The following is a 13,935-nucleotide window of genomic DNA, read 5'->3' as shown; positions in this document are numbered from 1 at the left end:
AGCTCATCCTCAATGGTTTGCTGTCAGATTATTACAAAAATTACTATTTAGTTTAATGGATTTATCTGTTTTTCACAAATTAAGAGTGACACACAGATTAGGTGAACAGATTCACTCAATACAGCTATGTGCAGCCAAAGTTTAGATGGGAAAAGTCTTTAATAGTAATATACTAATATTACTAAAGCAGTGAGGCGTCTGAAACGCGTATAATCTTAGTTTCAATTACTTTATTTTGTGTATTAACCTGACCTCAAACTTTCGTTGATGGAAAATGGAAAAGGTGTCTTTCTCACAACGCCAGATTTCAAGACTCACCGTGACATTTTTGATTGGTTGAAAGGTGTTACGTCACACAATGTTGCCGGACGTGTGCACTTGTTCAAAAGGAGCTCCGCTCCTTTTTATATCGCCGGACTGTTATGGTGTAATGGTTGATATAATGCATGTAGGTGTCACACAAAATAAGTCCGTTTTATTATTTATCTTTAACAAGATATGAATTTTTTTTTACTTATTTTACTCCACTTTTAAACTATAGAGGGTCATATAGGACCCAATAACCAAACTATTAAAAGTATTTCTACATGTCATGTAGAAATACTTTCCATAATTTGTTAAATAAAACTGAGAATAAATAAATTCCACAATACTTAATTTAATTGATCAAATACCTATTTAATTATTGAAATCTGAGCAGCATTATTCCATTGGAATTGTGTTTATTGAAATTCTATTACATGAAGGTAAGTATTTTAACATTAATTGATTTATATTTCCAGTGCCGCAGTTCGCCATTAAAAAAATTTAAACTATCCATGTAACTCATCAAATAGACCCTAACTTCTAATTGGTTATTCTGCAAAATTAAGTTATTTTCAGACCAATCATTTTGACTATATAGCTGTGGTACTCCGATGCAGACCTCTCAGGGTAAATCATTATTTCCTGCAGCGCAGGACAATGTTAACAATAAACATTAGGTTAATAGTATATGAAAGAAAGGCTTTAATGGTAAATATTTTAATTATGCATTGACAGTTATAAATAAATAAAACGTTATTTTTTGGGAGGTCGGTCACTGGGTGGAGCTAGCCCTGCTATAGTTAAATGTGTTTGGTTTTTAAATTAACTTGTTGGGGTAATCAGTCTGTTAGACTCATTTTAAGGCGCCACGGTGACAGTTTAAAAATGTTTAATGGAGCAAGGTATCGCAGGACCTGAAATATTTAAAGTGTACTAAGATACTTTAAAATAACAGTAACAATTTAGTAACTGTAATATTTTATACTACCCTATCCTAGTCAAGCAGCCAAAGATTACTGAGGATGTTGTACACGCCGCTCTCGCGTTAAGATCCGAGTTTTAATTTCGTATATCGTACAGGCTCCGCCAATTTGGTGCACGGCTAGCCACGTTGGCATATAAATGGTGCTGATCCACTTGAATGGTACGGCATCCACACAATCAACTTCCACTCGCTTGTGAACCATTCTGTACTTTATTTACCGATTTACGTCTTGATAGAACAAAACTGCATTTCATTTATTTTAAGCATGTCCATCCAAACGAAAGAGGGGAGGTAAGCGGAACCTAACCTGGCGCTAAACCGAACCCCGTCAGTCAATCTTCCCCTAGGCGCTGCCCCCCAGCCATTATGGGCGCCTTGCAGCTCCCGCTTGTCGCCGTGGTACTAACTGCCTGCGCGGCTGTCGGAAACCCGGAGACGCCGGCTCACGAAGACGGCGCTCCGCCTTCAAGAATTGGTAAGACGAACTGTTAACACCCATAGAAAAATCAAACGTTAAGGCCCCTGACGGCGGCAGTTGGATTCAGCTAATGTTAGCAATGGTGGCTAGCAACAGAAACGGCTGTACAGACATAGGTTCAGAATCATTTTAGGCATCTGATGCTTTTATCTGCAGTGACCAAAGGTGGTTTCATGTTGTTAGTTGCTCATTTCTAAAAGATACAAAGAGACATAGCCGCTATCAGCTGGCTGGTCAACATTTTCTCAATTGTTTAACTAAACATCTTCACCGGTTCATCCAAGGTGTTTGAATACTGAACTGATTTTAGTGGAACTCCATATGATGGACCGACATATATTACAGCGTAATTATGAAGCGAAAAGAAAAATGAAACATGTTTTTTTTTTTTTGTTCATTCTTGTGTTAAAATAGAATTTGTATTAACTGCATTTGGATTTAGGTGTGTACATTGACTAGGCCATTCTAACTCATCAATAGCTCTAGTTGTATATTTTTATATCTGAATATTTATGTCCCTCTCTCAAGTCTTTTGCATCCTGTAGAAAGATGTCTTCTTGTACTGGCCTTTATTTCGCTCCCTCCATTTCCCCACCAACTTTGAGCAGCTTCCTCTTCCCTGCTAAAGAGAAGTTATCCCGACAGCATGATCGAGCCACCACCTTTATGTGATCTTCAGTGTGATCCGCAGTTTTAGTTTTCATCTATATATAGCACTTTGCACGTAGGCCAAATAAATTCGGTTTTGCTCTTATCTGTTCAGAGCATTTTCTTCCACCTTTTAGTGGTGTCCTCCATATGGCTTTTGGAAAACTGTTAAAAGGACTTTTTATGGCTTTTGTTCAAGAATGGCTTTCTTTCAGCGAGATTTGATGAGGGCTGTCCAAGGATTTTTAGGTGCCCCCAAGGAAATTCTGAAAAAACTGTTTTACTCAGAAAGGGTCGTAGGGAATCAGACTTGCTTTGTGCAGATGATGCGGTTCTGTTGGCGTCTTAAAGCAGTGACGTCCTGCGGGCTCTGGAATGCTTAGTAGCCCAGTGTGAAGCCAGGATGCAAGTGAGCATGGCCCTGGTTCTTGACTCAAAAACAGTAGCTTGCCTACTCTGGAATAGGGATCAATCTTTGCCACAAGTGGAGGAGTTCAAGTCTATCCAAAGCACGCCAGGAAGTCCACCTTTGAACCTTTTGAATGGCTCAAAATTTTTCAAATCAAAGTTTTAGAGTGGCCTAGTCAAAATCTTGCCTTAAATCCTATTGAATGCATTGGTATGACCCTAATAAGCAAAACCCTCCAATGTTGCTGAAATAAATCTAGAGCTGTATAAAATACTTCTTTCTAGTTATTGCAAATACTTGATGGCAGCTGTTGGCTACAAGTGTGTTTTTTCACACATGACAAGGTTAGATTTGAGTGTGAACAAAAATCTAGATCAGTAAGGGGGCAAATACTTTTCCCACTGTAACAGTTGAGGTTTTCTAATAATCTTATAATAAGTGTCTCAACTTACTTAAATTGTAGCAGATACTGTATGCGACTCTTTTTCAGTGCATCCATCTTTCATACTGATGCTTATTGACCAAAAGAGATAATGTAAGATGTTTTTAAGGTTGGGAAACATTTTAGGTAAAAAAAAATAAAACGGCACAGTAAACGGATGAGTAGATCCTCGTTCTAGATGTGTTTGAAGAATAAAGACCGTCTCATCCTCCTTTTCTCTGCCCTGTGCTCTCCAGCTGTGGTTGGAGCAGGGATAGGAGGCAGCGCCACGGCCCATTTCCTGCGACAACACTTCGGTCCGGAGGTGCAGGTGGATGTGTTCGAGAAAGGCGAGGTCGGAGGCCGTCTGGCCACTGTGACCGTCAACCACAATGAATACGAGTCTGGAGGATCCATTATTCACTCCCTCAACCTGCACATGCAGGAGTTTGTCAAACAGCTGGGTGAGTTAAGACAAGAGGTAGAAAAGGAACATTTTCTTTCTATCCGTCTTCTTGTTATCTTCCCTTTTTAGAAATGACAAAGCAGAACTTAGAAAGCACTCATTCCTCAGGATCACATTTTTCCATTCATCCCTGAAGGTTTAAAATATCGTCGGAATGTGGCAGGAAAGACCGCCGTTTTTAACGGTGAAGAGGTTATTTTGGAGGAGACCGACTGGTACCTCTTGGATCTGTTCCGCCTGTGGTGGCGCTATGGGATCAGCTTCATACGGCTGCAGATGTGGGTGGAGGAAATAATGGAGAAATTTATGAGGTAAAGCTGAAATTTCGATGTTTGTTGCTAGATCATTAACAGGTTGTAGTTGGGCTGGAGACTGCTCTGTAAAAGCATTACGTCATTGCTGTTAAGTACAGGCTGCAAAAGACTGAGGATTTGCATATTTTATTATTTTAATCTTATAAATAAGACATTAGCAGGTGCAATGTCTTGCTGCACAAAGTTGTGCATAAGTGTTAAGTGAAAGAAAAGTGATGCATCCTTTTCTACATTTGAATTTTTATACATTTAAAAATCTAAAAACATGTCTCCCATGTTTGTATTCAACCTCCTGCTCATGTATCCCTAAATAAAGTCATTGTAAAAATGAAGTCCAACTGTGGGTAATTTATTCTCAGAATAAATCCAGCTGTTCAAAACGTTAAAGCTTATGAACACCTTTGTAAAACCTTTCAACACATACATGTATGTATGAAGCTTTATCACTAATAAACTTGCATGAGCTTTTTTTAACCAAAATAAAAGTTGTTTCTGAAGTAAAACTGGATATAAAATTCAGGTGGGATCTCATCAGAAATCTACTCATATCTTTATTTATGTCCATCAGTTGTGGCAGCAATGCAAGTAATGGTTGTGGAGATAAGATGAAGTTGGTTTGAATCAAGCACCTTTAATCTAATCGCTTTTTTAACCTTTTAAAAAGAAACACTTTGGACCTTTTAGACGGATTGGTTCTGCGTCAGCAGTGATGCGGGCGCTGTACCGGTCTGTCGTGAAGACAGAGCTGAGTCAAATCTACGTTCCTACCCTCATCTATGGTCATGAGCTTTGGGTCATGACTGAAAGAACGAGATCACGGATACAAGCGGCTGAAATAAGTTCCCCCCGCAGGGTGTCTGGGCTCTCCCTTAGAGATAGGGTGAGGAGCTCGGTCATCCGGGGGGGACTCAGAGTAGAGCTGCTGCTTTTCCGCGTCGAGAGGAGCCAGTTGAGGTGGCTTGGGCATCTCGTTAGGATGCCTCCTGGACGCCTCCCCGGTGAGGTGTTCTGGGCACGTCCTACCAGGAGGAGGCCCAGAGGAAGACCCAGGACACGCTAACGGGACTATGTCTCTTGGCTGGCCTGGAAACGCCTTGGGATTCCCCCAGATGAGCTGGCCCAAGTGGCTGTGGAGAGGGAAGTCTGGGTCTCTCTGCTTAGGCTGCTGCCCCCGCAACCCGACCCCGGATAGGAGGAAGACGATGGATGGATGGACGGACAGACTTTGGACATTTGACTATAGTGTGTTATATAGTGGGATTGTTTGACTTGTTTGTTCTTTTTATTATGTGCCTGATGTTTCTGCAGCTTAAAGCACCATGTGAGAGTTTGAGCGTTAGGTCTGCATAAATGTACTAAACCATCTGCACACAGGAAGATAATGAAGAGAAAAAACATTTTAGCGAAAAAGTATTTGAGAAATCAGTTACAGGGTCATTCTGTTATAAGAGAGAACTCTTCTAGGCTCGATGTCTGTTTTGAAACTAACCAACCTCAGAATGAATCAGTTTCCTCCTGCAGGAAGTGATTTATCTCTCCATCAGCTCTTATCTCTATCCAAGTCAACTCTGAGCTTTCCACCCGTTTTGTTCTGCTTCAGACAGGAATGAGACAAAAGTGCAAACAAGTATTCTAAATGTGTCTGCTCTTTTGTTATTTGACTGTAATCTGTTTATGCCACATAGGATCTATAAGTACCAGGCCCACGGCTATGCTTTCAGCTCTGTGGAGGCACTCCTGGACTCCCTGGGAGGCAGCGGGTTCATCAACATGACCAGGAGGCCTCTTTCCGATTCACTGCTGGAGCTGGGCGTCTCTCAGCGCTTCATGGATGAGGTCATCGCGCCCATCATGAGGATCAACTACGGACAGAATGTCAGCATCCCTGCTTTTGTAGGTCAGCTCAGTGTGAAGCGATGAGGGGTAGAGGAGGAGGGGCTGAGGAGATGATGAGCTGGGAAGTGACAGGACAGAAACTGTGGTGGTGAATTTAGGATGCGAGATGACAGAAGGATCTGCATCTCTACTGATGTAGGTTAGCTCAGACGGGAAGGAAAAGAGAAGCAGGAAATGAGTATGAGAGAAGCTTAGAAGTCAGGAAACGATGGGGGAAAGCAAGGTGAGAGGAGGGGGTGGCCTGTGGGAGCCAGAGAACAGGAAAGTGTGTAGGCAGTTGATAATTGGTCTGTAGCTCTTGGCTTAACTTTGTGTGTGTGTGTGTGTGTGTGTTTGTGTGTGTGTTTTAGGCGCTGTCTCTTTGGCTGGTGCCCAGAACAACCTGTGGGCGGTGGAAGGAGGGAACAAACATGTGTGTTCAGGACTACTGAAGATGGCTAACGCTAACTTACTGAAGGCTCAGGTCACATCCATCTCCCCAGTCCACTCAGGTACTCCCCCTCTGATCTTTTCTGAAGATTATTTTAATTTACTAATCCAGTTCAGTTTAGATTTGACTATTTTCCTGCATGGCATGGAGAGGATTAGCCTTGTTGAACTGCAGAGATCAAATCATGAAAAGCAGTGAGGTGCCTCTTCTTCCCTAACAAGAACTATTTCCTAATTCAGTTCAACTAGGTTAAAATGAACTAATTCATGTTCAGAAGTCACCAGTCGACTATTAAGGTTCACACTGAACCGACATGTCGTCGTTTCCAAAAAGCCTATCCATTATGCCATTGCATCACGTATGTTTTCTTCTCTCCTGCTCTCTTTGCCCACTTAATCTGTATTTTAAAAGGGCCAAATTCCCGACAGCGGCTTACTGCTTTCATCGTGAGGAAAGATAAGTGACATTTTGACTGTAAAGCGATCCCTTTTGTGGTCACTTTTAAACGTCAAGGCAGCAGAAGGGATTCAGCACGGGTTTCTGATGTCAGGTTGAGCTGGGTTCAAATTTCTCAGAAATGTGAGCTCCACTGATGAACCCGTTCATTCACAACAACAATGGAGACTGAAAAGTCCCAGCTACAGTGGCATCTGAAATAGAGCAGTTAAAATGTTTTGGAATTCCTGCATGCCAAACATCAAAATTAAAACCAAGTTTTAATTTTTGATTATTTATTTTTATTTTCTCAGGGATTTTTTTTGTTCTTGCAATGCACTTAAAAAATTGACTGAAATAGCCCAGATTTCAGGTCTGTTGGGAAACTGCAAAATATGATCTATTTCCAATCAGTGAATGCACCATGACTAACCATAATGGGTCACAGATACATATTTTATTTTTTATAGTTAAGGTAGGATTGATATTCGTAATTAAGAAAGAAAATAATTTTTTTTAAAAGTCTTTGCATTAATAAGCGTTGTGTTGCAACAGATTTGCAGGTACAGTTTATTCGTTTAATGTTTAATTTTTAACATGTATATGACCCATTGTTTTTTTTTAAGGTGGAATGACAATAATTTTTAAAAACAAGAATCAGATGCACAACTTTGAATTTATTTTGGATTTTCTCTAATCCACACTTACCTCAAATTCTACATACATACAGGATCAATTATATACAAACATATGTACAGCCCCACTAATATTTGGGTAAATGTCACTCAGCAAGTCTCAGAGAAACAAGGTTTTTGTAGCCATCAACAAGGTGTAACTGACTGGATATTTGACAACTCTTCTAATCAGTATAGAGAGTCAGTTGGTATATCCACAAATTTCCTTCAATTTTACATAAACTCTCAAGCAGGAGACATCTCAGAAGGTGAATGTTAGCCTGCTTTTCAGAACAAGTCCTGATGTGTGTTTGGGATCATTTTCCTATTGAAATAATCAGTTTTGTTCACATTTCTGCAGTAAAACAGACTTGCAGGATAATGCTGAGATCTGAAGCTTCACTTTGACTCCTCCAAAAAAAACTTGTGTCTAAAATAACTCTTAGCCTCTTTGCTTAAAGGTTTTCTCGAGATCATATCTAGCGTGCTCCACAGATTTTGGATAATATTCACCTGTGGGGATTTCAGAAAATTCATAGTAAGTTCAACCTTGTGAAATGAATTGTAGTTTTTGTATTATCATTCCTCCCTGTAAAAAGAACAAATCAAATGCGTCATTAAATTGCCAAAAATTAATATGAAATTTATGTCCATGATAAGTGTATGAAACGGTCTCACTGGAGCAGCATTTATACTTCAGGGGAGGTTCTGCAGTACCAGCTGAACTTCACCACAGCATCAGGAATTGGATCGGAGTTGTACGACATTGTAGTGTTGGCGACCCCGCTTCAGGCCAGCGTTGGTTCTGGACTCCGGTTCCGAGATTTCGAACCTCCCTTCTACGAGCTGCCGGGCAGCTACCATGGCACCGTGGCAACGATCGTTCACGGCTACCTCAACACGTCTTTCTTTGGTTTCCCGGACCCCCGCCTGTTCCCGTTCGCCAGCGTCCTTACCACTGAGACGCCCAGCCTGTTCTTTAACAGCGTGGCCAGCGTTTGTCCTGTCAACATCTCAGCTGGCTTTCGGCGCAAGCAGCCGCAGGAGGCCGGTGTGTACAAGGTTTTTTCTCCTCGATCGTTGGACAAGCCGCAACTCAAAACACTCTTCAGGTCAGTCGTGCTGTTGGTGTTTCTGTCCGTCCTTCTTTCTTTCGTTTATTCTTTTGTTCTTTTCCTTCCTTGTGCCCTTCCTTTCCGTTTGTTTTCAGTATCCATATATAACATATTAGACCATGTAAACCTGACCGCTCTGTCATAAATTTACTGGGAACTTTATTATTTTATATGTTAAAAGGAATTTGAAGGACTGAGAACTCTAGAAGGTTGAATCTGAAAAAGTCTGGAGTTTTCATATGAAAACATGTAGGAATGCTGGGAGTGGGCACTTCTGGACCTGGAGGGCTTTGTTCCACTCTGCTGAATTGCTACCAAATGCTACTAAATGTCACTGTCCAGGAGCCATGATGAATATCAATATAAAAACTATATGAAATTTGTTTGATGTTAGTGAGCTGAGCTTTTGTGTTTAAAATGAGAGAACATTAGTTGTCTGAAGATGGAAATTAGTATCTATTTAAAAATTACATTTTAGTATTGATTATTTTCTGATTTTCTTTTTTTTTTTTTTTGTTTTTTCACGTCAATTTTTCTTTTATTGGAATCAAAAAGGTTTTCATTCAAACCAACTGCAATTAAATGGATTATCTTTTACTTTTATACTTTCTATTAAGCCTTTGGGTTCCATACATGAGAGTATACTTTCTATTTGCTGTACTGAGCGGCCAGTTGGTGATTATTTTTTGATCCAACAGTGAATTAGCGGGTCGTATCAAATGACATGATAACTTACAGGTCAAACAGTGTAAAACACACCGAGAAAACGAGAGAGGAATTTGCTCACAGACGTGTCTGAAAACTGATTGTTCACCTGGCTTTTATTCTTGTTACGGTGCTGTAGAAAAGGGTTTCCTCCCTTACAGATTTTTTGTTGCACTTCAATAATTTTCAGACAAGGATAACTTGAGTAACTAAAAAAGCAGTTTTTAAATGATGATAACTGGGAATCAGTCTTTTACTTTGCTGTGAAGAAATTTTGGCCCACTCTTCCTTGCATAATTGTTATTTCAACCACACTGGATGCTGGTCAAGCATGAACTTCCTGTTTAAGGTGATGCCACTCCATCTAAACTGGATTAAACTCGGGACTTTGACTAAGCCACTCCAAAACCACAAAATAATCAAAATGGTTACTTTGAGCCATTCACGGTTGGACTCGCTGGTGTGTTTCTGGTCATTGTCCTGGAGCGTAACCCAAGTAAATTTGAGCTTAAGGTCATAAATTAGTCACTGGACATTTTCCTTCAGATTTTTTTGTTCAAGGCCAGAATTTATGGTTATATCTATTACTTAAAGTTGTCCAGGTCCTGAAGCAGCAAAGCAATCCCAAACCATCAAACTACCAGCACCATGTCATGTTATTTTCAAGAATTACTGTTAGTTTCATACCAGGTGAAACAGTCAGCACACCTTACAAAAGTTCTACTTTTATTTCGTTAATCCACAGAATATTTTTCCAGAAGTCTTTGAAATCATCAAGGATTTTTTCTTGGCAAATGTGACGACGGACTTGTTATCTTTTTGGTCAGCAGTGGTTTTTGCCTTGAACCTCTCAGATGACTTTTTGCCCAGTCTCTTTCTTATTGTTGAGTCATGAACTCTGACCTTAACCGGGAAAGTTCAACATGGTTCCATGTTTTGTCCATTTGTAGAGAAGGGCTTTAGGTCTCTGCCGCACTTTCAGTGCTGATAGGTGTCAGTGACCTTGGTTTTCATCAGTTCTTCAATTCCTTTAGATTAGGGTTATATGGGTTACTTTATTCGTGTTGTTAGTCATGTTCTATTTAAGCACTGTAATCAGGTCTGGTTGTGGCTAGTAAATGTGAACTTGGATATCTAACAAAATGTGGATATTCATTATTCATCCATGATTTCTGGGTAGTTTGGATTGCTTTTCTCTGTTGGAGGAAATCATCATTTAAAAACAACGTTTTGTGTTTCCTCTGGTTCTCTTAAAATATTAAAATGTGTTTGTTGATCTGAAACAGTTGGATGTAACGAATAAAAAAATCAAAAACAGAGAAATCTTTTAGGGGGCAGAGTGTATATATGATGTTGTACTTGGTGGGATATAAATATTGTTTTTCTGCACCTCTGAACTGTAGGTCGTACTATTCAGCCCAGGTGACTGAGTGGCAGGCCTACCCTCAGTACGGCAGCAGCCAGGGACTGCCGCCCGTGGAGCTGCACCCCAACCTCTACTACCTCAATGGCATCGAGTGGGCCGGCAGCGCCATGGAGATGAGCTCGGTGGCTGCCAAGAACATAGCCCTGCTGGCGTATCACCGCTGGAACAAACAGACGGACATGGTGGACCAGAAAGATCTCATGCACAGGATCAAAACTGAGCTATGATCGTCTCAACTCAAAGTGGAGAAAACCCTTCTGTAAAAATGTATTTCAAAGTGTTTTTTGGGGGAAACTGGAACAGTGTACAACAGGAGTATGGTGATGCAGCAGTCAGGAAAGTGCTCCAGAATATGGTTTACTAATCTTGGCTTTATTAAATGTGCAAATATCTGCCCTTAGGATCTTTAACAGAGGATGTCCAGCTTTTAAAGCGTCTTGACCATGTTTCTGGGATAAAATAAGAGCCTTCATTATTGCAAATAAATCGATTAGTCATAAATCAGCTAAAATAAAATTTAAACTCGTGTATGAGACGATTTATTAACCGCACACCAATATCAAACAATGTTTCAGATTTTGTTGTTTGTTTTGCCTGCAAATGTTACAGAGGAACACTGTAGCATGTTGCAGGGTTTAATGGGATGTGGTGGAACGACTCCAACCAGCCAGTTTGTCATGTGCTCTGCATTTAACCATGAAGTAACTGGGCTGTTGGGTGGCTTCAGGTGTGGTGAAAGGACATTACATAATGTAACTATAATAAGTCTAAGGGTGTAGGTACGGCAGTTTGTAGATAAATGCTCACAGCTTTGTTTTGCTTGCCTAAGAATATTTAGGAGAAATTAGTGGCTGGTTAAAATCTACAGGTCCGTTTCAATAAATTTGTATATCATTGGAAATTGTGTTTTATTAGCAAAACTCATGTGTTTTACAGATTGATTAAACACAATGATAAACTTTAATTGATTATTTCTCTTTTAATATGGATTATTATGGCTTACAACTAATTAAAACCCAACATTTTTATTTATGTTTTTATTTTAATACAAACATTTCAGCCATCTCCAGAAAGTTTTTCAGTAGATTGAAGCATGAAGGGCTCTAAAATGTCCTGGTAAATGGCTGTACTGACTTTGGACTTGATAAAACCCAGAGGACCAACATCAGCTTTGGTTTCCAAATGAAATGCAAAATTGTACTTTGTTTTGAGAAGAGGATTTTGAATCGCTGAGCAACAGTCCGGTGCTTTTTTTTTGTGTTATTGGTTCAGATAAGACACTTCTGGTGTTGTCTCTGGTTCAGAAGTAGTTTAAAACAAGGAAAGCAACAGTCCTGGACGTCTGTGTGTGGTGACTCCTGAAGGATTAATTCCAGTCACCATCCACACCTTGTAAATCTACAACTCTTAAATGGGCTTTGCTTCTGAGTCCTCTCAAGGCTGCAGCTGTCCCCGTTTGTGCACCTTATTTACCACGTTTTTTTCCCTCCACTAAGCTTTCTAATAAAATGCTTGTATACAGCACTCTGTGACCAGTCAGCTTCTTCAGCAGTGGCCTTTAATGGCTTACTCTGCCCGTGGAGGGTGTTAGTTACTGTGTGCGAGTCAGCAGTCTTCCCTGTGATTGTGCTGGCCAGAACAGTTTTTGTATTAAAAACATTTTATTTTTAGTCTGAGTAACATAATTCATGGTTTTCATTGGCTGCCAGCCGTAATCAAAATGAACTGAAATAAAACCGTTTCAATATATCACTGTGGTAAATCTGTATAATACATGCCATTCACTTTTTAAACTGAGTTTTTCAAATGATTTCACTTTTGAAAGGGCTTTTGATTTATCAAAAATGTGAATGATGATTGATTTCCTTGCTTTTTGTCACAATGAGATCTCAATAATGGATCAATCTCAGCTGGGCTTGTGTAAACTACTGCAGCAGCTATGCAGTGACTTATTGTGGTGGCCAGTGGTGCTATGCTCTATCCCTCCTTTCATCAGCCATTTTTTTTTCTTCTGAACGATCCATCCTTCCTGTTGCTTTGGTTGCGTAATCCAGTGGAAATAATTTTTTTTTTCAGGGACTGGAGCCAGCCAGCTTTCACGCTGGACAGGAACCAAAGCAGAGGACAGATCTGCTGTTCCTGATAATGACACATTTCTTCCACCTGAGCATGAGAGCTGAGGTTACTGAGCACATCCCTGTCAGTAACATGTAGAAATGTAAAACTTTTAAAGAATGTGTTTTGGTGTTAATTTATTTGTGGGTTTGGGTAGTAAATGTCAGTGGGCTGAGAATTTAACTGAGCTTTTCTGATTTTCTGACTCTTGCCATTTAAACGTCTTGTGACTTAAAGGGGCTTTTATTGATAAATAATGTAATTTCTGTCTTGTGATGAGAACTTCATTTATCGCTTTAATGAATTGTTTTCAAGTGGCGTCAAGCTGCTCTACTATCTCCTTTCCCTCTGTGTTTGTTTCAGTTTCACTCACAAGTTTATATGCAGAGCAGCGACGTCTCACTTTGACATGTGACAATCTGTTACCTTCCTGTGGGATTTTAGGTCCTATATGAGGTTCTTTATCTTCAAGTAGCAGCTTTAATGTTTTTACTTCTCTCTTCCTGAACTCAGACTTGGCTTCTGCTTGCATCAGAGAAGGGTAGGCAGTCGGGGCTTAATGTAACAGTCTAATACTGATTTATTGCTGTATGAACAGTATTTTACTGAGTTGATGTAACAAGCTTCTCCTGAATTAGTTCCAGCTGGAGTCTGAGGAACCTTCATGGGGGTCCTCATCTAAATCAAGGGCGGGCCACCTTTGATAGCAACGTTTTGCCACATGCCATTTGGCAACAGATGTGCCAGATAGACGACTATTATTGATCTTATTTATTTATTCTAAAAACGGTTTGGAAAAGATCTCATGTCTGAACGAGAGGTTTCAGATAGGTTACACAATGAGATCTTCTAACTCGATTAAATGTCTGAACTCTGTCCGAACTCCTGATAAGTCCCAGCGCTGAAAAGTCCAAAAAGTTCACACACATGCAGAGTTTTTGAATATTTTATTTATTGTTTAATATGACCCACTCATACTTTAGCAGGCTGTTTGAAGTCAATATTTGGGCTATTAAACCAGCTAAACCTGGAGCAGATGGATAGAACTTTCTATTCAAGCTATTAATTGTCTTTAAGGAATTGCACTGAAAGAAATGTATTTTTTGTTGTTT

At 39.9% G+C, this 13,935-nt stretch overlaps 1 protein-coding gene across 1 annotated transcript; it reads left to right on the top strand.

Moving 5' to 3' along the window:
* The first annotated feature begins 1,392 nt into the window (after positions 1-1,392).
* LOC124876542 (prenylcysteine oxidase-like) lies at positions 1,393-12,457 on the top strand. The gene is made up of 7 exons (XM_047379425.1): positions 1,393-1,766; positions 3,505-3,711; positions 3,850-4,024; positions 5,713-5,924; positions 6,274-6,414; positions 8,163-8,574; positions 10,686-12,457. Exons 1-7 carry the CDS (start codon positions 1,658-1,660, stop codon positions 10,933-10,935), a joined length of 1,506 nt encoding a protein of 501 aa, XP_047235381.1. The 5' UTR covers positions 1,393-1,657; the 3' UTR covers positions 10,936-12,457.
* The last annotated feature ends 1,478 nt before the right edge of the window (positions 12,458-13,935 follow it).

This window comes from Girardinichthys multiradiatus, chromosome 11 (assembly GCF_021462225.1).
Source record: "Girardinichthys multiradiatus isolate DD_20200921_A chromosome 11, DD_fGirMul_XY1, whole genome shotgun sequence".
NCBI classification, from domain to species: Eukaryota; Metazoa; Chordata; class Actinopteri; order Cyprinodontiformes; family Goodeidae; genus Girardinichthys; species Girardinichthys multiradiatus.
The sequence above is the reverse complement of the archived record's forward strand: the minus strand, read 5'-3'. Positions and strand labels throughout refer to the sequence as shown.

What these genes read in the sequence shown, in the direction of transcription:
- LOC124876542 (XM_047379425.1), top strand. Translation starts at nt 1,658, where the DNA reads ATGGGCGCCTTGCAGCTCCCGCTTGTCGCCGTGGTACTAACTGCCTGC. An exon ending in GGAGTTTGTCAAACAGCTGG is followed by an intron (nt 3,712 to 3,849) that starts GTGAGTTAAGAC and finishes TCATCCCTGAAG; the next exon opens with GTTTAAAATATCGTCGGAAT. An exon ending in CATCTCCCCAGTCCACTCAG is followed by an intron (nt 6,415 to 8,162) that starts GTACTCCCCCTC and finishes TTTATACTTCAG; the next exon opens with GGGAGGTTCTGCAGTACCAG.